Source organism: Schistocerca piceifrons, chromosome 1 (assembly GCF_021461385.2).
Source record: "Schistocerca piceifrons isolate TAMUIC-IGC-003096 chromosome 1, iqSchPice1.1, whole genome shotgun sequence".
In the NCBI taxonomy this organism is placed as follows: domain Eukaryota; kingdom Metazoa; phylum Arthropoda; class Insecta; order Orthoptera; family Acrididae; genus Schistocerca; species Schistocerca piceifrons.
This window is the reverse complement of record NC_060138.1, coordinates 619,487,747-619,513,761: the sequence shown is the minus strand read 5'-3', so window position 1 is coordinate 619,513,761 and position 26,015 is coordinate 619,487,747. Positions and strand designations below refer to the sequence as shown.

Here is a 26,015-nt window from a genome sequence, read left to right as displayed (position 1 = left end):
TTTTGGTGTTCGTTTTTCCCGCGCGCTGTTCGGGAGTGGAATGGTAGAGAGATAGTATGATTGTGGTTCGATGAACCCTCTGCCAAGCACTTAAATGTGAATTGCAGAGTAGTCATTTAGATGTAGATGTAGATCAAGTTTATTCACTCACACTGACCCAGCTTGTTAAGGATTTTGTAAACTGTAACTCTTCTGCGGTTGTTTTTATCACATATTAATACAAGCTGTGCACATTCACAGGAACCAAATGAGCATGTAGAAAACCTTCCTTCTCCTTACATTTTCTACAACTTACTGGGAGATTATGAAGTCCAACAAGGTATAAAACTGATGCAAGGTATCTAGGCATTCATCTCTCCCAGAAATAGAAATTCATGATACATACACAGCTAGTAAGCATAAGGGCCCTTGTAGTCTGACGTGAGTGCAAGGCAGTATATTAGTATCTTGTTTTTACGCATTCAGAACCATTCAAACTGATGCCCTGTTCACCGCTGTCGGAATTCATCCTCTAGATTTAATTATTAGACAAAGGGCATACATGCCTTCAAAGAAGAATTCAAGAGAAAAATAGAAAAAAACGGGAAAAGAGACATCTCGTTTTAAAACAGTTCCTTTAGATAAGGAGAAAAGTTTTAAAAACAGCAAAATCTCGAGGAGATGTCGTGTAAGTGGACAGCACTTGAGTATGTTGTTACAACTACAGTTTCGCATAGAATTATCATACTCAAACCACTGGCAGTGCAATCTATATGATTCATCTTTACGAACAAGATACCCCTGTGATCGACCAAATACATCCTTATCCAGTAAGTTTATAGCCAGCAAAACTTTAACCTTTATGTACCTGTTTCCATTTTTTACAGCCCTCTTCTGATATTTTCAAAAACATAACCCTTTCTTTTTTTGGGAGGGGGGTGGGGGGGGGGGGGGTGGGGGGGTGGGGGGGGGATGACACAAACTACAAACTTATCCCAACTTACCCAACATCAAAGTCACTAAATACACTTGAATCCTCCAACTTAGACTGTAAGTTGTCATCAGCTTTGCTGCATCAAATCCTCAATGAGTAAACGCTGTAGTTGTGTTTACAGCACCAATTTAAGCAGGCTGTTAAATAATAACTAGATGGCACAATTGTGCCACATATTCCTCATTTATCTGTTAAAGCTGCTATGTCATGAATTAAAATTATTTATTATATTCACTGAGACCGTATTTTCGATATTTTTTTAATGCCTATATAGCATGATTTTATAAAAGCCATTCAAAATCAATTAAAATATGATGAACAATAAAATTTGTAGAATTACAATGTTGTGCTGACAAAATGATCAGCAACTGTATTCGATCTTATTATTAGTTTTTCCATCTCACTTGTAATGACAATTTGGACTAACAGCAAGACCATAAAACATTTCTAACTATTAATCACCAACCCAAATTGTCAATGCAACTGAGGCGGTAAAATAATAATTTTAAAAGAGTCTGCATTTAATTAAAATAAATGGCTGATTTAAAAGTGAAAACTAATTTTGGGAGCAAATAAATTTTCAGATTCAAAACAACTTTGTGTTGCTACTTGTCAGTAGCCACCAGCAGTAATCACCCAAAGAGGAGCGGTTTCCTTGATGTAATATTGTGGGATTTACAATACCTGATCTGGGAGTATACCCAAGAACTGTGTATTCCACAGCATCATTAAAAAAGCCTGATGTGTCACTACTATATGTCTGTTACTACAGGTATTTTAACTGATTCTGAGTGACTTTTATAAAAGTTATTTTACAGACATAGCATTCTGCCAAAAATAGATCCGAGTAAATACCAAGAAACAGATTAAAACTTTGCGTCACTGATGAAAACCAAAAATAGTTTTAAAATCACAATACACCAAATTAAGAGAGATCTATAGTCACTATAAATAAGGCCAATAATCATAATACACCAAATTTAAGAGATTTACAGTCATTATAGATAAGGCCAATGCAGTACAATCATGACACGTAGTTGTTGAACAGCATGTTTAAACTGATGCCATGAAATCAACACAATATGTCCAATAATTACACAGTTAGTGACAAAGTACAAATGGTATTTTCACTGTTCAGACGTGATTGCTGCATCTGTCATTAAGTATGTAACTATAGTCATGCAATCTGCACAGCCAATAAAGTCACCAAAAACCTGAAATTTGTTGACAGATAGTCTGCAACAGATAGACCATCTTTGCTTATGAAATTTGGAGGCAGTGTCTACTCAATAGAGAAGGAAATTCTGACAAATAACATTAAGCCAGTTCATTCACTAACAAGTCTGTGTTAACTGCAGAGATGCTCAGATGGTTAAATATTCATCTTTATGTTGTTTATAGTCTCAGACAATAATTTCCAACCACACATCAGGCATCCAGAATGTCATCCAAGGGCAAAAATACATATGAATGAACAACATTTGTGTTATAAATCAAAAGATTACAACTATGACCTCATTCCAGTTAGTCTACTGTTTCTGCAGTTTCTGGAGGGATGATTTCATAATGTATTGTGCACTTGTTCACAGACCCTCAGATGCAACAAAAGCTTTAAGAGAAAACATCAATTCACTAGTATATATATTTCTCACTCACACCATCATTATCAGAGCAGACTTCAATCTAGCAATACTCAATTGGGATAATTACAGTTCTGTAAATGATGGGCATAATAAGACATCCTGTGAAACATTACTAAATGTCTTCTCTGAAAACCACGTGTGACAGGCAGATTGAAGGCCCATTCTTGAGGGAAATGTACTGGATCTAATGACAACAAACAGACCTGATCTCTTTCAGGATGTCCACAGTGAAGCTAGTATCAGTGACCATTAGACAGTTGTAGCAACAATGATTACCAAAGAACAAAGGGTAACCAAAACACGTAGAAAGATTTGTATGTTTAACAAACTACATAAAGACTCTCTCTCTCTCTCTCTCTCTGGGCATATGTAATGGTTGTTAATGGTATAATGGTATCACAGTTAAAGAGTTCAGACACTCATGGATGAGACTGGAACTGAAATTGAGATCAGCAAAACAAAAGCAGAAATGCTGAACTCCATTTTCAAACATTCCATTAGAAAGGAAATCCATGAGTATCGCCCAAATGTAATTCTTACTCACTGCAAAGATGAGCGAAATAGATATGTTCACGGTGTTGAGAAACATTGAAATTGTTAATACCAAACAAAGTTCCTATTAGATTCTACATCGAATTCAGGGATGAGATAAAACTCCTTAAACAATAACATATCATATAGACTCCTCTAGTGGTTTGAAAAAAATCAAAGGTCACATCGATCTACAAGTAGGGTGGCAGTGATCCACAAAACTGCCATCCAATATCTTTGACACCGATTTGCTGTGTAGCCTTAAAACAGAGCTCAAATGTAATGACTATCTCAAACAGAATGACCTCCTCCATGCCTACCAGCATGGATTCAGTACACATAAATCATACGAAACTCAATTCGTACTTTTCTCACATGACATCCTGAAAGCCATGGATCCAGTCAAGGTTCAGTACAAGCAATACATCTTGACTTCTGAAAAGCATTTGGTTCATAATCACACCCGCACTTACTATCAAAAGTATGATCATATGAGAGATCAAGTGCAATTTGTGACTGGATTGATAAGTATTGTATCAGTTGCCACAAACTATAATTGCTCTTGTTTCAGTATCTCCTGTAGTTTTGGCTTGTTGCTATTGTTCTTACAAACAGTACCAAATAGGGTTGTTAAATGATTTTTTTTCCTTACCTACTTCATTATTTGTGATAAACGTTTCATTCTTTCAACAACATTTTTTTTCCCCCCAGTGCAGTTACAGTTCAAATTATGGGTTGGCAACTGGTGGCCTGCAGGCTGCATCCGGCCCACAATTGGTTTCAATCTGCCCCAGAGAAAAAATTCCATGTGAACAAAATATGGATGTACTCTCAAATGGTACATAAGTGGACATGAAAAAATTCCTGGATTTCCTAGTTAAAAATATGCACATTTTCCTGGATGAAAGTACATTTTTGCCATGTTATGTGACAATATGCTTTTCCTCAGAGCTATAAAACTTATTCCCCCCCATGAACCATGGACCTTGCCGTTGGTGGGGAGGCTTGCGTGCCTCGGCGATACAGATAGCCGTACCGTAGGTGCAACTCTGACCACAATCTATTGGTTATGACCTGTAGATTAAAACTGAAGAAACTGCAAAAAGGTGGGAATTTAAGGAGATGGGACCTGGATAAACTAAAAGAACCAGAGGTTGTACAGCGATTCAGGGAGAGCATAAGGGAGCAATTGACAGGAATGGGGGAAATAAATACAGTAGAAGAAGAATGGGTAGCTTTGAGGGATGAAGTAGTGAAGGCAGCAGAGGATCAAGTAGGTAAAAAGACTAGGGCTAGTAGAAATCCTTGGGTAACAGAAGAAATATTGAATTTCATTGATGAAAGGAGAAAATATAAAAATGCAGTAAGTGAAACAGGCAAAAAGGAATACAAACGTCTCAAAAATGAGATCGACAGGAAGTGCAAAATGGCTAAGCAGGGATGGCTAGAGGACAAATGTAAGGATGTAGAGGCCTATCTCACTAGGGGTAAGATAGATACTGCCTACAGGAAAATTAAAGAGACCTTTGGAGATAAGAGAACGACTTGTATAAATATCAAGAGCTCAGATGGAAATCCAGTTCTAAGCAAAGAAGGGAAAGCAGAAAGGTGGAAGGAGTATATAGAGGGTCTATACAAGGGCGATGTACTTGAGGACAATATTATGGAAATGGAAGAGGATGTAGATGAAGATGAAATGGGAGATATGATACTGCGTGAAGGGTTTGACAGAGCACTGAAAGACCTGAGTCGAAACAAGGCCCCCGGAGTAGACAATATTCCATTGGAACTACTGACGGCCGTGGGAGAGCCAGTCCTGACAAAACTCTACCATCTGGTGAGCAAGATGTATGAAACAGGCGAAATACCCTCAGACTTCCAGAAGAATATAATAATTCCAATCCCAAAGAAAGCAGGTGTTGACAGATGTGAAAATTACCGAACTATCAGCTTAATAAGTCACAGCTGCAAAATACTAACACGAATTCTTTACAGACGAATGGAAAAACTAGTAGAAGCCAACCTCGGGGAAGATCAGTTTGGATTCCGTAGAAACACTGGAACACGTGAGGCAATACTGACCTTACGACTTATCTTAGAAGAAAGATTAAGGAAAGGCAAACCTACATTTCTAGCATTTGTAGACTTAGAGAAAGCTTTTGACAATGTTGACTGGAATACTCTCTTTCAAATTCTAAAGGTGGCAGGGGTAAAATACAGGGAGCGAAAAGCTATTTACAATTTGTACAGAAACCAGATGGCAGTTATAAGAGTCGAGGGACATGAAAGGGAAGCAGTGGTTGGGAAGGGAGTAAGACAGGGTTGTAGCCTCTCCCCGATGTTGTTCAATCTGTATATTGAGCAAGCAGTAAAGGAAACAAAAGAAATATTCGGAGTAGGTATTAAAATTCATGGAGAAGAAATAAAAACTTTGAGGTTCGCCGATGACATTGTAATTCTGTCAGAGACAGCAAAGGACTTGGAAGAGCAGTTGAATGGAATGGACAGTGTGTTGAAAGGAGGATATAAGATGAACATCAACAAAAGCAAAACAAGGATAATGGAATGTAGTCTAATTAAGTCGGGTGATGCTGAGGGAATTAGATTAGGAAATGAGGCACTTAAAGTAGTAAAGGAGTTTTGCTATTTGGGGAGCAAAATAACTGATGATGGTCGAAGTAGAGAGGATATAAAATGTAGGCTGGCAATGGCAAGGAAAGCGTTTCTGAAGAAGAGAAATTTGTTAACATCCAGTATTGATTTAAGTGTCAGGAAGTCTTTTCTGAAAGTATTCGTATGGAGTGTAGCCATGTATGGAAGTGAAACATGGACGATAAATAGTTTGGACAAGAAGAGAATAGAAGCTTTCGAAATGTGGTGCTACAGAAGAATGCTGAAGATTAGATGGGTAGATCACATAACTAATGAGGAAGTATTGAATAGGATTGGGGAGAAGAGAAGTTTGTGGCACAACTTGACCAGAAGAAGGGATCGGTTGGTAGGACATGTTCTGAGGCATCAAGGGATCACCAATTTAGTATTGGAGGGCAGCGTGGAGGGTAAAAATCGTAGAGGGAGACCAAGAGATGAATACACTAAGCAGATTCAGAAGGATGTAGGTTGCAGTAGGTACTGGGAGATGAAAAAGCTTGCACAGGATAGAGTAGCATGGAGAGCTGCATCAAACCAGTCTCAGGATTGAAGACCACCACAACAACAACAAAACTTATTAATCCTTTAAATGGTAAAGGTTTTATACACTGGCATAGAACTTCCCTGCACTTTAGGAAATGAAAACTTATAAAAATTCAACGTGTTTTGGAAATAACTTTGATGTGAGACAACATGTAGACTGCATATTTTCATATTACAAAAGTGTAAATAAAAATTCCACCAAATACAGCATGGTAGCTTCCGAAGCACTAAAATCAATATTGCGCCGCACAATGTGATTTTCTCAGCCAATCATTATTCATGTTATATGATCTATCAGCCAATGACAGCAGATATTCCGATCACAGGGCACATGATGTACCGTAACCAGCCAATAGCAACATCAATGTTAAGTTGTGTGAACACACAAATAGGAAAAGATGAAGATATACGGTATAGCTACAAGACAAGCTAACCTTTCACATATAATATTGGTCTGTTTTAGTGTCTGTCACCCTTTAAGATATTTCAAACACAAATGAGCAGGTAAAATTTTAAATAATGGCATAAATGGCTGGTCTTCTGGGCCCAAAATTTTTATAAGGGGCTAGTTCTCAAAGTGTTACATTCTGAATGAGAGTCAAACATTCCATGGTTTAAGAAATTCATCACACATTCTCATATGTAACATGATTCATCTTGTAGAAAATGAAATTTACACTGAAAGTAACAGTTCTCAAACGATCACTTGCAATGTTTTCCTGCAACCTGTTAGAAATGTAGACAGTTGTGATGCAACTTTCACTGAAAGCACTTTGTTATTACGAAGTCTTGCATAGTTTGTCCTAAGCCTTTGACACATTTTGCTGTCACCAGATGCTCGTGTGTGAGCACTGTGTTTTGTTGCTGTAAATGGCGCACTTTCTTTGTAACTAAAGTTTTATTTTGATGATAGTCTCTGATTTATTATTTATTGCTGTAACATTATTCTGCAGTATCAGGGTAAAGTAAAATTCTTTGTTAAGAGTATCAGTTGTTACCATTAAAAATTACAAAAATTTAACTGAATACCACAACAATGAAAAATTCCTGGAATTCTAAAAAAATACCTGCACTTTTCCTGGATTTCCATCTGTCCCAGGGCCTATATGCTGTGTCTCAGAAACGCTTGTTTTGAGGTTTCTGGTGTTGTGTGGTAGGAAATGGAAGCAAATTCATATATATTGTCACATTACCCCATGAACATTAAAGTCATGAACGCCATAGTTTTGACTTTATGTGCTGGGAGCTTTCCTGTCACATCATGATTGACTGACAGAGATGTCACTGAAGAGAAGTATTACTAAAATTCCAAATATAATTTCAATGAGAACTGGAATGTTAAATAGTAGATCACTACATCTACATCAACAGACATACTGTGCAATCCATGTATGATGAATTGTTATCATGTACCAGTACTAGTAATTTCCTTTTCTGTACTACTCACAATTACAACACAGGAAAAACAACTGTCTCTGTGCCTCTGTATGAGCTCCACTTTCTCTTCTCTCAGCTCCAGGGTCCTTACACGAAATATTCATTCTATGTGTTCTTTCTACAGTTTCTTAATTTTCTCTAGTGTTTCATAAAAAGAATGTTGTCTTCCCTCCAGGAATTCCCATTTGAGTTCACGAAGCACTGAACCTATCGGTAACAAATCTAGCAGCCTGTCTCTCTGAATTGCTTCCATGTCCTCATTTAATTCGAATGGACTGTACTAGTTTTTTACATGTGGTCTCCTTTATACACTATGTGATCAAAAGTATCCAGACACCTGGCTGAAAATGACTTACAAGTTTGTGGCACCCTCCATTGGTAATGCTGGAATTCAATATGGTGTTGGCCCACCCTTAGCCTGATGACAGCTTCCACTCTCGCAGGCATATGTTCAATCAGGTGCTGGAAGGTTTCTTGAGGAATGGCAGCCCATTCTTCATGGAGTACTGCACTGAGGAGAGGTATCGATGTCAGTCGGTGAGGCTTGGCATGAAGTCGGCGTTCCAAAATATCCCAAAGGTGTTCTATAGGATTCAGGTCAGGACTCTGTGCAGGCCAGTCCATTACAGGGATGTTATTGTCATGTAACCACTCCACCACAGGCCATGCATTAAGAATAGGTGCTCGATCATGTTGAAAGATGCAATCGCCATTCCCAAATTGTTCTTCAACAGTGGGAAGCAAGAATGTGCTTCGAACATCAATTTAGGCCTCTGCTGTGATAGTGTCATGCAAAACAACAAGGGGTTCAAGGCCCATCCACGAAAAACACAACCACACCGTAACACCACCACCTCCAAATTTTACTGTTGGCACTATATACGTTGGCAGATGACATTCACTGGGCATTTGCCATACCCACACCGTGCCATTGGATCGCCACACTGTGTACTGTGATTCATCACTCCACACAATGTTTTTCCACTGTTCAATCGTCCAATGTTTACATTCCTTACACCAAGCAAGGCGTTGTACGGCATTTACCAGCATGATGTGTGGCTTACGAGCACCTGCTCAACCATGAAATCCAAGTTTTCTCACCTCCCGCCTAACTGTTATAATACTTTCAGTGGATCCTGATGCAGTTTGGAATTCCTGTGTGATGGTTTGGATAGATGTCTGCCTATTACACATTACGACCATCTTCAACTGTTGGCAGTCTCTGTTGGTCAACAGGCGAGGTAAGCCTGTAAGGTTTTGTGCTGTGTGTGTCCCTTCACGTTTCCACTTCACTGTCACATCGGAAACAGTGGACCTAGGGATGTTTAAGAGTGTGGTAATCTCCCATACAGATATATGACACAAGTGACACCAAATCACCTGAACAGGTTCAAAGTCCACGAGTTCTGCGGAGCACCCCGTTCTGCTCTTTCATGATGTCTAATGACTAATGAGGTCGCTGATGTGGAGTACCTGGCAGCAGGTGGCAGCAGAATGCACATAATATCAAAAACATATGTTTTTGGAGGTGTCCGGATAGTTATGATCACAAAGTGTATATGAGCAACACTTTCCTAAAATGATTCCAATAAACCAAAGTCAATCATTCACGTTACCTACTATCATCCTTACAGGCTCACTCCATTACATATCACTTTGCAACGTTACACATAGATATTTAATCAATGTGACTTGTGTCAAAGAGCAGAGCACTATTAATGTTGTATTCAAACATTATGGAATGTTTTCCCTGCTTATCTGCATTACTTTACATTTCTCTACATGAAGAGCAAGCTGCCATTCATCACACCAATTAGAAATTTTGTCTAAGTCATCTTGTATCGTCCTACAGTCACTCAACAAGGACATCTTCCATACACCACAGCATCATCAGCAAACAGCCACAGATTGCTGCTCACCATGTCCATAAGGTCATTTATGTATACAGAAAAATGAATGATCCTATCATACTTCCCTGGGACACTCCAGATGAAACCCTTGTCTCTGATGAACATTCGCCATTGTGAATTACATACTAGGTTCTATTACTTATTAAGTCCTGGAGCTACTCACATATCTGGGAACCTATTTCATATGCTCGTACCTTTCTTCACATTTTGGCGACCAACTCTGAGCATAGCTCAGACCACACCACTGCATTCAAAAGACCATGCCTGAATACAATTCAGGCTGCAATTTTCTCCACATGCAAGCCACCTATCACTTGAAAACTGGACTCAATTCATACAATAACAATGTAAGGATGTCTCACTACCTGTCCCATGATACCTGTCCATTTCTGGAATTGTTTTGAAGGAAAAAAAAAACATTAGTGGACACAACAGCTACTCTCTTGATTGTCTGGGCCAATATGTGATCATGCTGATGTAATTTCGTGCGAGTACTCGCTAGGCTTCACAGTTTGCATAATTCTGCTACAAATACTTCTTTTTTTTGAGTGAGCAAGAAATTTTGGAAGCTCAAGAGGAAGAAATTACTCAATAATTGCCTCATATTTTTGTTTTTGGATGGCTATTTAAACTTTCTATCAACATTATTTTAAAATTTGTAATTTATCAAAACACTACTGTAACAATGTTTCGTTTTTGCAGCCAAAATGCCCAATGCAGCTCAGCAGCTCTATTTGGAAGTCAACGAAGAAGCCCTTGGAATTGTTTATGCCTTAAAAGATTTCACGCATTCTCATATGGTACAAAATTCCACTTAGTCACAGATCATGAACCTTTAGTTTCCATGTTTCACCCTTCAGCATCTTTACCTGACAAAGCCGCTTCTCGACTTCAATGTTGGCCTCATTTTCGTTGAGATATAATTAACAGATCCATTTCTTTCCTATGTTGCAGCACGCAAATGTGTACACATTGTCTCAGCTGCCCTCGTGCTCAGATCCATTGTTCAATCAGGAAGTAATGCTGTGTTTTCAACTTGATGTGGAAGCAAGGCATACTACTGATGGTTCCCCATTATCAGCTACAGGTTTGCACCCGCAGTAGGTGTGGACCCAGGCTTAAACAAGTGGCGTGCATGATGAGACACGGCTGCCCTAACCGTCCACCGGGACAGTCATCAGACCCACTGCAGAACGTCTATGCTTTCCACCACATTGTCCCCTGTTAGAAGATGTCATTCTCTTGTCGACAGGAGGTACTCCACATGTTACAGCAACTGTGTATAGGGAGGTTCTCAGCCTGTTACATCAAGGTCATTGTGTGATCTGGATGATTATTGATCACAAGGTGGAGAGACTGGTTGCGGCCTGCCACAAGTGTTCAAATCAATAGGCAGCACCATGTAATATTTTTCACCCTTGGCCAGTGCCCATGCTATCTTGGGAAAGAATCCATATTGACTTTGCCACAGCATTTAGACACTTTTTGGTGATTGGCTAATGATTAGTTTTCCAAGTTTCCTTATGTTGTTCGTTGTCTACCACAGCAGACATGACTATCAAGGCACTGTCAAAAATTATTCCTGTCAAAGATCTATCTAGTGCAGTGGTTTTGGACAATGGTCCTCAATTTTTGGCTTAAGGATTTTTGCTCACTTAACAGCAGCTGCCACATCATGGTGCTTCTCTTTCATCCACAATCCAATGGCAAGGCAGAATGTCTTGTATGAACTTTCAAACTGAAAGTGTGCAAATATGTCACAGAATTTCTAGCGGACGAGACCCTTACATTCTAGACATGGTCTCCAGCTTTTCCACTGGTGGACCAATGAGGAACTTGAAACTTTCAGCACAAGACAGGAGCATGTAGAGGAACTATGGCTCAAGTTTAAAAGAATAATTGACCATGCACTGGATACATGCACTGAAGTGTCAAAGAAACTGGTATAGGCATGCGTATTCAAATACACAGATACGTAAACAGGCAGAGTACGTCACTGTGGTCGGCAATGCCTATGAGAGACAAGTGTCTGGCACAGTTGCTAGGTTGGTTACTGCTGCTACTCTTGTAGGTTATCAAGATTTGAGTGAGTATAAACATGGTGGTATAGTTGGCGCACATGCGATGAGATACGGCATCTCCAAGGTAGTGATGAAGTGGGGATTTTCCCACACGACCATTTCATAAGTGTACCATGAATATCAGGAATCCGGAAAAACATAATCTCCAACATCGCTGCAGCCGGAAAAAGATCCTGCAAGAACAGGACCAACAACCACTGACGAGAATCATTAAACGTGAGAGAAAAGCAATCCTCCTGCGAACTGCTGCAGATTTCAATGCTGGGCCGTAACAAGTGTCAGTGTACGAACCATTCAACAAAACATCATCGATAAGGGCTTTCGGAGTTGAACACCCACTCTTGTATCCTTAACGACTGTACAACACACAGCTTTACACCTTGCCTGGAACCATCAAAACCGACATTGGCCTGCTGATGACTTAGAAACATGTTGCCTAGTCAGATGAGTCTCGTTTCAAATTGTATCAAGTGGATGGACGCGTACACGTATGGAGACAACCTCATGAATACATGGACCCTGCATGTCAGCAGGGCAGTGTTCAAGCTGGTGGAGGCTCTGTAATGGTGTGGGGCTTGTGCAGTTGGAGCGATATAGGACACCTGATACATCTAGATACGACACTGACAGGTGACACGTATGTAAGTATCCTGTCTGCTCACCTGCATCCATTCATTTCCATTGCGCATCCTGACAGATTTGCACAATTCCAGCAGGACAGTACGACGCCCCACACGTCCGAATTGCTGCAGAGTGGCCCCAGGAACACTCTTCTGAGTTTAAACACTTCTGCTGGCCGCCAAATTCTCCAGACATGAACATTATTGAGCACATCTGGGATGCCTTGCAATGCGCTGAACCAGAAAAAATCTCCATCCCCTTGTACTCCTACAGATTTATGGACAGCCCTGCAGGATTCATGGTGTCAATTGCCTTCAGCACTACATCAGACATTAGTTGAGTCCATGCCATGTTGTGCTGCGCCACTTCCGCGTGCCCGCAGGTGCCCTTCACAATATTAGGCAAGGTGTACCAGTTTCTTTGGCTCTTCAGTGTACGTACGCAGTAGAACAGTTCATAGTGGGAGGGCCCCTCCATTGTATATGGTCAATTTAAAGAAACTTCTAAAGAAACACAAATTACTGCATAATATATGTAAAACAAAGCATAAGGCTGTAGATAGAGAGATGCTGAATAAAATTCATTTGGCTGCCAAGAGAGCAATGCGTGAAGCCTTCAAAAACTACCATAGTAGAATACTGTCTGATAACATGTAAAGGTTTTTAGTGGCACCAAAGTTAGGGTCCAGTCCCTAATGAATTAGACAGGAACTGAAACTGAGTGTAGCAAACCAGAAGCTGAAATGCTTAACTCCGTTTTAAAATGTACACAGTGTTGCTACAAGAAAAACAAAGTTTTCGCATATAATATTGTTCTCAAGCTGCAAGAGAAGCTAAGCTATCGCATATACTGTTGATCTTTTTTGCGCGTGTTACACTTTAAGATATATCACACAAATGTGCCAGTAAAATTTTCAATAATGACATAAATGTCTGATCTTCAGGGTTCGAAATTCTTCTAAATGGCGCATCATCAAAGAGTTGATTTTTAAATGAGAGTCAAACACTCTGTGATTTAATAAATTCATGGTACATTCTTGCACATAGTTCAACTTACGTAAAAGGATATTTACTTTGAAAGTAACGCTTTTCAAACCACTATTCGCAATATTTTCCCGCGACCTGTTAGAAATAGGTTCGTTTCAGCAGTTGCCAGAAAGCGCAGATAACAGGCGACACCGCTCTTGGGTAGCTATCATGACGTAGGAAGCCCATATGTACGTACGTGTAGCCGGCCGGAGTGGCCGTGCAGTTCTAGGCGCTACAGTCTGGAGCAGATCGAGCGCTACGGTCGCAGGTTCGAATCCTGCCTCGGGCATGGATGTGTTGTTGTCCTTAGGTTAGTTAGGTTTAATTAGTTCTAGGTTCTAGGCGACTGATGACCTCAGAAGTTAAGTCGCATAGTGCTCAGAGCCATTTGAACCATTTTGTACGTACGTGCAAAACATTGAAAGATCATACATTATGTCATAAAAGAAACAAGACATCAGAGGATACTGCAAGAGCATCGGAATTTCGTGAACAATATTAAAATGTGCACATTTAAAGTGCATACTTAAAGTCCACATTCGTATGTCCGCATTCCCAATGAAGTAGACCTCGACCTGATATTAAGCTTTTCAGTGTGGTTTTCGGGATGTAAATTTTCTTGGAGCACCAGTACCATACTATATATGTTTGGTTCTTTATTATGACATAATGTCATACGTGCTAGAAATTGAAAATGTGCACTTGAAATGCATGCAAACATTTGAAACTAGCCAGTATTGTGGAATTAAAACATTTCGTTTCAAATACATTGACTGCCTCTGTGGAAAAGGTTAACAGAAGTCAAATTTCTTTAGCAGACAAACAAAAATAACTTCATTGTTCCGCAAGGCGATTAATGCTTGACTGTCAGAAAGGTGGAAATAAAATAAAATCTGAATCTAATGACATATTTTAGCCTTCCGTAATTATTTGAGTGTGTTTTAATTCACTTGATAGCTCCCGGCCACAAATATCCGTTTTGTTTTCATTTGACGTGAGAGTAAACGAAGACGAAACAACAAAATCACTAAATGTAAACACGGATCATGTGGAGACTACCCACTACAACTCAGACTGCTCTGCGCATCAGCCCCGGATCCACGACATTTGCGAACCGAGTGAATATTTAAAAAAACTGAGTTTTCAAAATAGGTTCATCTTGTAGCGCACATCTTTCTGAAAAGTCTGAAACATAAAACATATGTACTCGAGGAAATTTAAGACATATTATTTGGTCTTAAGTATGCCAAAGTGCAGTGCCACGCCTCTTCATAAAGCATTTTTCTACCGCACGTCCAAACTATATTCAGGCGAGTGGAAATTGAAATGTCCTGTGGTGCCTCTCCTTCTCCCAGTCGGCCGGTTTGACAGCCTGCCCCTCTTTAAAAAAATCTAGCAATTAATAGCGGATGGAATTATTTGTAATCGAGAGAACAAGAACTCTTCAGAAAATCTGAACTCTTTATTGCCTATTAGTTAATAACTTGCTGTTTTGTGTGACATAAAACTAAATATAGGATATATAAAACCAATACTGACAAGAGATAAGCAAGAAATTACACATATCTTCAAACCTTAGTTCCTAGAATTTTCTCTCTCTAATCGTGCCACAGCTTTACATGGAGTGCTTTCCTTTCTGTGACAGAATCTATTACCTCATCAAAGTTCGTCAAACGTTTTGCTACACGAAAAATCGAAATGTCGTTATCTAACACTGAAAAAGCTGTTAATACAAATAATACCCAAGACTGGTGTGGTTTCTCGATCTGATTACATCTATTTTGTCACTGTCTGCTAGATAAAATAAAATAGGCCTTTCTAATATGGCAGCAATTTTGTAACACACCAAATAAACGACACTGTTTTGGCACAAATGGCCATTTTTATAACACGGCAGAATATAATCCACGAAGTACCAATATCAAATGCCTATTAGGCCTACTACAAGCAAAAAGCTTTATGTTAGGAAATAGTTTCACATTTCATTCATACGCACCAGCTTCAAGCATGAGATCGAAAAGTAGTATTACGAAATTTTTATATAAATTTGAAATCATCTTATTCTTCCATAATTTGTGTGATGTCCCCGTTTCTTCTCCTTCCTTGTTCTAACAATCTGTCATCACCAATTCTGTAGCTATTGCTGCCACTGTCACTATTTATTCGCCGATGAACTTCACTAACCCTGTCAAAATCACAGGTTTAGTTATCCCGCGATTATTTTCCGGTTAGGCGTTATCACGTGTTCGAACAACACGTTTTCCGCATTGCTTCCAGAATAGAACTTACGCGTCTGCTAGCCGGGGACTGTACAACTGGTCTTTACTAGTGTAGCGATCTGGTCAAAAATTTTCTGTCAAAATTTCATTTTCTTGGATACACCAAGAAGATAATACGTAATCTTTCTCACCTGTTATTCCTGTTAGTCGTTTATTTCAATTCTGGTAGTCTGAATCTATGCATTTCACTAGTAATTATAACAATGCTGATCATCCGCAAACCCAATCAACCACATAATCAGACAGCGATTGGCATTCATCCGTTCGGCTTTACTCCTTCAGCTCATATTGCCCCGACCCCTTTTGTCTGCGGAAAGTTTATTTCTAGATGCGACGAGGATTCTCCTGACAGAGACATCACGTACACTATGCATGCATTCAAAAGTCAACTTATGATTCACTCAGAAATCAACTTAAAATGTGTTCAAAAGCCAATAGGGAAGCGTTTCAAAATCATATGAATAATTGATAGACAAATGTGCGCTGGATGCTAGGCACTTTGTGAAACAAGTTTTTTTCCCCTCAAGAATATGAATTTGGCGCCCCGTTTTTCTGGTAGCTTCTAGCTGCTTGCTGCGACTGCTTGCACAGCCAACAGCCACATTCCTGTAGCCAAAAGCGGGAGAATCTACTACTCCAACTTGACTCAACTGTGCATGCGCATGAGCCTGCGCGTAACTGCTAAAACAAATTGAATGTAAACAGTTGTGACTTCACACTCATTGGAGGCAATTTGTTGTTATGAAGCACTGCATAGTCTTCCTAAAGCCTTTGACACATTTTCAATTGGCAGACGCTTGCTTGAGCACTGTGTGTCATTTTTGTGTATGGCACATTTCCTTTGCAATTTAAGTTCCCCCCCCCCCCCCCCCCCCCTCGTTTATGTTTTATTGTTGAAGTATTATTCCGCAGTAGCGGGATACAGTAATATCCTTTGTTAGAGTATCGGTTCTTACCAGTCAAAATTACAAAAATTTAACTGAAAACTCAAACAATGAAAAATTCCTGGAATTCTAAAAATATCCCGGGTTTTTCCCGGTTTTCTCCCGGATGAAAAAATTACCGGGTTTTTCCCGGATATCCCAGTTGTCCTGGGTCGTATACACCCTGATGTTTAATCATTCAGTACGCCATGTCCATATTTCATGTAATCATATCATTCTCAGTATATTTACGTATATTTAAAAACAAAGATGATGTGACTTACCATACGAAAGCACTGGCAGGTCGATAGAAACACAAACAGACACATACATACATACAAAATTCAAGCTTTCGCAACAAACTGTTGCCTCATCAGGTAAGAGGGAAGGAGAGGGAAAGACGAAAGGATGTGGGTTTTAAGGGAGAGGGTAAGGAGTCATTCCAATCCCGGGAGCGGAAAGACTTACCTTAGGGGGAAAAAAGGACGGGTATACACTCGCACACACACACATATCCATCCAAACATATACAGACACAAGCAGACATTGGAATGACTCCTTACCCTCTCCCTTAAAACCCACATCCTTTCGTCTTTCCCTCTCCTTCCCTCTTTCCTGATGAGGCAACAGTTTGTTGCGAAAGCTTGAATTTTGTGTGTATGTATGTGTCTGTCTGTGTTTCTATCGACCTGCCAGCGCTTTCGTATGGTAAGTCACATCATCTTTGTTTTTAAATATATTTTTCCCGCGTGGAATGTTTCCCTCTATTATATCAGTATATTTACGTGTATTCCTTCCCTACTCTTGTTTTGACTGTTCGCACTTCCTTTTAATTTCATTTTAAGCAACCCCTACTGCTGCCTTCCTACCTTATTCTTAAGTTTCTTATATTTTCTTCTTCCATTCTTAAGGTCAAGTATTTTCTGGACCATTTATTCTTCTTTGCCTCTGTTTTCATTACACACACACAGAGACACCTGTATCACTACATTATTCTGGCTGATTACATTGTGCTGGTACTGCAGTTTGACTGTGTGTAGTTGACAGCTCCCTGTATCTCCTAATCCTAACCAAGAATACCTTCCTAAAGTCTAGAAGCCTTAGTTCCCTCTGACTCGTATCACCCAGCCCGTATTCTCTAATTACTCAACCTTCCATTCCCTACTAGCATTACAGTATAGGACTATCAAATTCCATCTCCCTTTAAATATTTTATCAACTCTTCTTTTCTTTATATGTCGTATCTACACTCCTGGAAATGGAAAAAAGAACACATTGACACCGGTGTGTCAGACCCACCGTACTTGCTCCGGACACTGCGAGAGGGCTGTACAAGCAATGATCACACGCACGGCACAGCGGACACACCAGGAACCGCGGTGTTGGCCGTCGAATGGCGCTAGCTGCGCAGCATTTGTGCACCGCCGCCGTCAGTGTCAGCCAGTTTGCCGTGGCATACGGAGCTCCATCGCAGTCTTTAACACTGGTAGCATGCCGCGACAGCGTGGACGTGAACCGTATGTGCAGTTGACGGACTTTGAGCGAGGGCGTATAGTGGGCATGCGGGAGGCCTGGTGGACGTACCGCCGAATTGCTCAACACGTGGGGCGTGAGGTCTCCACAGTACATTGATGTTGCTGCCAGTGGTCGGCGGAAGGTGCACGTGCCCGCCGACCTGGGACCGGACCGCAGCGACGCATGGATGCACGCCAAGATCGTAGGATCCTACGCAGTGCCGTAGGATACCGCACCGCCACTTCCCAGCAAATTAGGGACACTGTTGCTCCTGGGGTATCGGCGAGGACCATTCGCAACCGTCTCCATGAAGCTGGGCTACGGTCCGGCACACCGTTAGGCCATCTTCCGCTCACGCCCCAACATCGTGCAGCCCGCCTCCAGTGGTGTCGTGACAGGCGTGAATGGAGGGACGAATGGAGACGTGTCGTCTTCAGGGATGAGAGTCGCTTCTGTCTTGGTGCCAATGATGGTCGTATGCGTGTTTGGCGCCGTGCAGGTGAGCGCCACAATCAGGACTGCATACGACCGAGGCACACAGGGCCAACACCCGGCATCATGGTGTGGGGAGCGATCTCCTACACTGGCCGTACACCACTGGTGATCGTCGAGGGGACACTGAATAGTGCACGGTACATCCAAACCGTCATCGAACCCATCGTTCTACCATTCCTAGACCGGCAAGGGAACTTGCTGTTCCAACAGGACAATGCACGTCCGCATGTATCCCGTGCCACCCAACGTGCTCTAGAAGGTGTAAGTCAACTACCCTGGCCAGCAAGATCTCCGGATCTGTCCCCCATTGAGCATGTTTGGGACTGGATGAAGCGTCGTCTCACGCGGTCTGCACGTCCAGCACGAACGCTGGTCCAACTGAGGCGCCAGGTGGAAATGGCATGGCAAGCCGTTCCACAGGACTACATCCAGCATCTCTACGATCGTCTCCATGGGAGAATAGCAGCCTGCATTGCTGCGAAAGGTGGATATACACTGTACTAGTGCCGACATTGTGCATGCTCTGTTGCCTGTGTCTATGTGCCTGTGGTTCTGTCAGTGTGATCATGTGATGTATCTGACCCCAGGGATGTGTCAATAAAGTTTCCCCTTCCTGGGACAATGAATTCACGGTGTTCTTATTTCAATTTCCAGGAGTGTATTTCCTCATCATCATATTATGATCTGGAATCACGTAACATGCTCAAACAAAACTGGACACTGAACTTTTATCTTCACATGTGTTCCATAAGCATCAAGATTACTTTAAACATTGTCAGAAGCAGGTGTTAATGGAAGTGTGGACACAGGCTGCTGACCTTTGATGTGTCTGTACATAGCAGTGGTGCCCTTATAAATGTTAAATACAACAATAGTGACAATTGCAATGGTTGTAATATTGGTTGCTGTGATTCATAAGAGAAATATAAATATTCCTGCAGTAGCTGTGGAGCTCTGCACATTACCAGCTAACACCATAGTGTATTCTACACGAATACCAAAAGTAGCTCTGGGAACATCTGCTATGTTAGCAATCCAAAGTGCAGTCAATAACAATGGCTGCACACCAGCATTTGCTCTTGTACCAGGCAAAATTAAACAAAAGATGAATGGCAGAGAATACTTTTTTTTTAATCCTCTCAAGAGGACAATTTTTAATGTTCTTTTTATGGGGATGAGGTCACTGTGTTTATCAATATAGGTAACAGTTTCTACTGTTCTGTAAGTACCATACCAATACTAATTCAACAAGTAGAAGTGAATAAAGCAATAATTACAAAAAATCATGTACTTTAAATCAAAGATAAAGTAGAATTGAACAGTAAAGAGTCCACAATCTAAATACACTTTATGTTAAGGAAAACTGCATCACCACAATAAAAGAAATGAAACCAGGCTCACATACACCCTACAACGGCACAAATAAACAAATACACAGAGGAATAAAATACATGTTTTATGGAGCCGCTGTGTAATTCAATAAAAGTCATTAAAAAAAGTTTCTATATGTTGTAACGGCATGAGCATAGGCAAGAGGGTTCAACATTATAAAAAGGCCCACTTACAGCAACATGCTATCACAGCATTACACCTAGGCACCTGTTGGGTGCTGCCGTCTGCTCGTCAGTCAGTGTCCACATAGTTATCAAAACCATTGACACTTTGGCATGCAGCAACACCACAAAAGAACCATTTTGGCACATATAAATACTGGCCATCCGGCCAGGCAGGTCACGGAACTGGCAAGTCATTGACTCGGCATCCGTCACTGTCAACTTCCATTGTGAGGCCACTCTACTCCGCCATCATCTCGACAGAGCTGCCTGCAAGAGCCAAACTGTGGCCCTCCTAGCCACTGAGCCACTGAGGTGCTGGCTATCACCTGTTGCCACCAGCTAGCTGTCTCATACTCAATGGGCCACGTCAGCCTGCTGCATCAGCCCTGAAATAGCTCAGCCACACGTGTAGTGTGTAAGAAGTCTTGAGTATTCTTTGGAATACATGGACATAATGTGTCCTTTCGGATGAAAGATCCTGAAATGCACAGAAGGAAGGGTTGGACTCCACAGCTTTTTTGATGTAACAGACACTCTCATGAATACCAGCCATTCAGAATGGACAGGATTGGCCACGAAATTCGTGAAAATAAATCATCATGCCAGATATTCCTCCTGCACAATGAAGCATACTGCACTCTGGGAAATAATGTTCACCTCAAAATTATTACACATACCTGCCCGTCAACAAAGTCAAAAATGCAGTAAGGCCGTAAGAAAGGATATTTAGTGACGTATCTACATACCATTGCCTCTATCGATGAACCCAATGTAGCTAGCAGCCATTATACCTTGGCATGAAGGGTATTTGTCACAAACAAAAACATTATGCACTCCATCAAAAAGAGAGAGAGAGAGAGAGAGAGAGAGAGAGAGAGAGAGAGAGAGTGTGTGTGTGTGTGTGTGTGTGTGTGCGTGTGTGTGTGTGTGTTGGGGGAAAGTGTGTGGTGACACATCCCTCTTCTTAATTCCCTCCTGAAAACATCTGATTGGCAAAAGATGTAATTAAGCCATTGTCATGACACACTAGGGCCACATTTTTATTCAGTTTAGGGGGGGGGAGGAGGGTGTAATGGAAAATGTAAATATATTTATTTAAAAACTCTTTACAGCCATATTTATTAACGTACAAATCTAAAATTTTGCATGTGTACAGCAAAAGAGCTGTGTTTTAACGGAAAAATATAATAAAATATGTAGGATTAATATTTTGCCTGAAACTTTAATTTTTAATTTTTTATTGTATTTTTTATTTAAAAAAAGCCGTAATTTAAATTCTAGTCATGCAATTAATCTGAAAATTTTATTGTAGCGTCCTGAGAAGGTTATAAGACCACTGAATTACAATTATTAATTTATGGTGCAAATTGTATCATTAACAGAGTTTTTAATTTTGTGCATCCAAAATTAACTTTTTTCTACATATAATGATCTAAAAATCAGAATGTAATTGCAGTATCTTGTATTTTTTAGTTTCAGGGAGACAGTAACATATTGCGAACTGTTCCTGAAAATTTCATAGCATTAGTGCATATACTTTTTGAGAAAAGGCTTCTAATAATGTAAAAAATGTAAAATAGAGAAAATGAGATTCAAAGATTTTCTTCTCATACTTCTACATGTAATAAGCTTACCTCAATTTTAAAATCCTTCATACCGATACTCATTGTCCTCCAAGTTTCTCTTCTCTCCTGTTTGAATCTGCCTGGCCTGTATTTGCAGGTAAGACACTGGTACTTTAGCTTTCTCAAACCTGCTCTCATCGATGGTGTAAAATGCTTTTGTTGGAAACACATCAGGATCTATACTAACTCTGTTCAGCACCTCAATTCTGCCATTATTTCCGTTATTGTAACATAAAAGTGCATCATAGACACCTATTTTGAGTACTCAAGTCCACAGAGCGTCCTTTTTGAGCATCTAATCCAAATTAAATTACTGAGGCTTTTATTTGCTTTTTGTGTCTTTCCATGAAGACACTTCCTCAATAAATCAGGGTTTGCAAGAAACCTGAATGTGGGCTTAACCGCATTCATAACAGGTTCTGGAAATGAGTGTTTCTGTGAATATTTCTCATTTCTGTTGTTGAACTTACACCAATCATCTTTCAGTCACAGATTGTGCATTGGTGTTTGGTCATGGATAGTTTGTGGACACAAACTGCCCACACAGCACACCTCAATGCCTCTAAACTATGTGTGTTTTTCCTGATAGCTTTCAGAGTAAGCCTACCGTTTCCTCCTAGTAGTTTACCATCCTCAGGTATTTCACCTTTCTCCTCTTTCAACAAGCGATGAAGCTTACCACCAAGCCTCTCTTGGATGTGGCCAACACATTCCAACTTTTCTATTATTGTATTGTATGGATTTTTATCTGTTACAGCTTTGAAAGAAGAGGAGTCCCCATCACCAAGGTATTTTAGTATATCTAACACCATACTGTTCCTCAGATTTGGAGAACATACTCACAACTGCAGCAGCCTCCATGCCCCACTTGAGTCAGTATAATTTTTAGAGCATGCTACTGCATGTTTTTCTTGCCACAGTTTCTCACAATGCACACAGGTAGCAGTATTCAGATATAATTTCTACATCTGAAACATTACCTGAGTCAATACCAATAACAGATGCAACTCCATACAGAGACGTGTGACCTCCTTTCATCCAGGTCACATCTACAGACACACACAGGTCAGTAACATTTGTAGGAGATTCACTGTCATGAATATCTACCCCAGGATCTATTTCTTTTTGGTTTATTGCCACCAATTCCTCCACTGCTTTCTTCATAGAAACTTTGGCAGTATCACATACAGCATCAGACATTTCTTGGTTTATGTTTTCAAATCTTGGACGAGATGGAGGCATGTTCAGAAAACCACACAACAAATTACCTCCTTCGCTGCCCTGTCCACGGCATCGCAGAGCATATGGTAACCTAAAATTGCTTTCATAGGTACCAGTGCCAGTTTTTTTGAAGGAGGAAAATGAAAATTCATAGCTACACAAATTACAAATTAATATAAAATCACAAGCTATTCCCACTCTTCTTTCTTCAACATCTTCAACAACAATCATGCATTCCATATTTTTACAGCTAATACATTAACATGAAAACTTTATTGCCTGGCAGATAAGCTCTAAATTAATAAGTCTGAATCCAATGAAATCCGTATCAACATCATTCAAGCACCTGTATAATTCTCATGTCCCATGTTTCGATGCTGAATCTGAGAGCTTATGTTCTTCATTTCGAGCTGCTTCCTCTTTTTTGCTGGTAAACTGATTTCCATGAAACCTCCATTTCATAAACACAGTTTTTCCACCACCCATTATGCATAAATCTTGACTTCCATGTAAAGGTTTGTGAATTCAGCCTTCCACCTACTAATATGAGTTAGTATTGTCAAAATGTAAATAAACCACATGCATGAAAGTTTTCAGACAAAGATACAGATGTCAGCCAAAGATATTGAAAGAAAATAGCCTTCACACTGACAAAAATTCTGCTCAAGCAACCAGTTTCCCAAATGTCGTAAAAGGTGGGAGAGGCCGCCAGTGCACAGATAATCAGTTTAACAATTTCAAGGCATTTCTAAAGCTGCTATCATGATAAAATTCACACACAAAATAGATTAAAGGAAATAATATTTTTGAAAAATCGATTTTTTGGACCAAAATCCATTACATCCCCCCTTTTATTTCATCACTGTTTCCCATTCAAGAGATCCACAGTGTCATATAAACATTATCCAAACTTTTCATAGCATATTTCATTCCATCCCAGTTACATTTCAAATTGTTTATTGGCATTATCAGTGCTGCTCCAGTAAGTAAAATTCTGCAAATACAAATGTGCTGATAAGATTTTTTATTACTTTTGTGCAGAATCCAGAGGGAATGGAACAACTCTTTCAGCAGCCTAAATACTTCCAGTATTGCTACTGACCAATTGACACCACAATTTCTAGGATACTTCATTCTGTCTTAGTATTTCCTCTTAAGTTGTTGTTGTTGTTGTTGTGGTCTTCAGTCCTGAGACTGGTTTGATGCAGCTCTCCATGCTACTCTATCCTGTGCAAGTTTTTTCATCTCCCAGTACCTACTGCAACCTACATCCTTCTGAATCTGCTTAGTGTATTCATCTCTTGGTCTCCCTCTACGATTTTTACCCTCCACGCTGCCCTCCAATACTAAATTGGTGATCCCTTGATGCCTCAGAACATGTCCTACCAACCGATCCCTTCTTCTGGTCAAGTTGTGCCACAAACTTCTCTTCTCCCCAATCCTATTCAATACTTCCTCACTAGTTATGTGATCTACCCATCTAATCTTCAGCATTCTTCTGTAGCACCACATTTCGAATGCTTCTATTCTCTTCTTGTCCAAACTTGTCTTAAGTACATAATCAAAATAGTACTGTCCGATGGGAGACTTACTGCTACTGTGGTCTGCTTAGTGAACTTATTTCCATTTATAAAGTACATATAGCTAAATTAGAAGTCACGATGATCATCATCATACTGTTCCCAGGTTGTATCATACTGTTCCCAGGTTGTAAACTGACCTCACTTGCATTTTACTCCAAATCAAGTATGAGGTCAAATGACAGCAACTCATGCACTAAAGTAGTAGAAGTCAGAAATATCAAAGTTACTTACGGATCTTTTACTCTCTCATTCAATTTTGTTAGTCCCATATATTCAGAAAGCTCCTGAAAGAGGATTTTAATAAAGATTCTGCTTGAGCTTGTTGTGTCCTCTTCATTCAGCTTTATAAATGAAAGCACTTCCCACGAAATGGCATCAGTAAATAACAAATGTGCAAAGAACTTTGCAGTATTTCTCAATTTATTTGTATCCAAACGATGTATTGTGTTATATGTATCACGGAAGATTTGTTGGAATGGAGGTATGTATACCTTGTTGATCTGGCAGAATCTCTGAAACATATTTTAACTTACATCAAAAACAAATATGTAATTTCTGTAAACATACATACTAATTCCAAACAGTTTTATCACGGTGCTTACTGTTGCAATTATCTTCTACTTGTTTTTTGTAACTTATAATGTTATATTAACTACAGTTCTTGTTACAGGGAAATAATTGTACCCTGAAAGTGTCATGAAATTTCTTATAATTCCATTTTTTGCCACCTCCATCCAGCTAAAGTTGGTAATAAATTATTTTAGGTGCTCAATAATTATGTATGTTAAACGTTAAATTCAGTACTGTTAAAACCAGTTTGCTAACGAGACGCTCTCCTCGGATTCCCATCTGGGTGACAGCATTAAACTTCTGCTACATTTAGACAAGTATAAAATACTAAACTTTGGTGAGGGCCCTGGATATAACACTCTCATAAGTATCAATGACCCCCTCCTCAAATTAAAACACTGAATTCTTCAACAGCAATATAAACTGGAAAGTTTACACTCACACGGCTTCTGTTTAAACAAACCTACTAGAATAATCCTGCTTTGTAAAGGAATTTCCAAATAAAGGGCTTACATGTCTAATTTTTATTTCACAGTCATTCTCTGACAAGATAAACAGCATCATTAATATTTTTCACAGTTAAAGTCTGGCAGAAGAAAGTAAGAGCTGAACACTGATTACCTAACATGTAATCAAGATGTGATTGTATACTTCACAATGTGAGAAACACAAGAAAATTCAGTCTCTGCAAAAGTTATCTTCCTGGAAGTTGTTGAGCAGAAAGGAGAAACAAAATTATACAGAGTGTTCAAAAAATGTGTCAAATAATACCTTGAGAGGTGATAGTACTCATTGAAACAAGAAAAATAAGTCCAATAAACATGCGTCC

General features: G+C 39.9%; 1 protein-coding gene across 1 annotated transcript in view; it reads right to left on the bottom strand.

Annotated features, from left to right (window-relative positions):
* The window catches only part of LOC124804238 (pre-mRNA-splicing factor CWC22 homolog), a 141,071-nt gene that overhangs the window by 30,182 nt on the left and 84,874 nt on the right, over positions 1-26,015 (bottom strand). Inside the window, exon 7 of the mRNA XM_047264737.1 lies at positions 24,848-25,128. Within this exon, the coding sequence (XP_047120693.1) occupies positions 24,848-25,128 (281 nt within the window). The remainder of the gene's footprint in view (positions 1-24,847; positions 25,129-26,015) is intronic.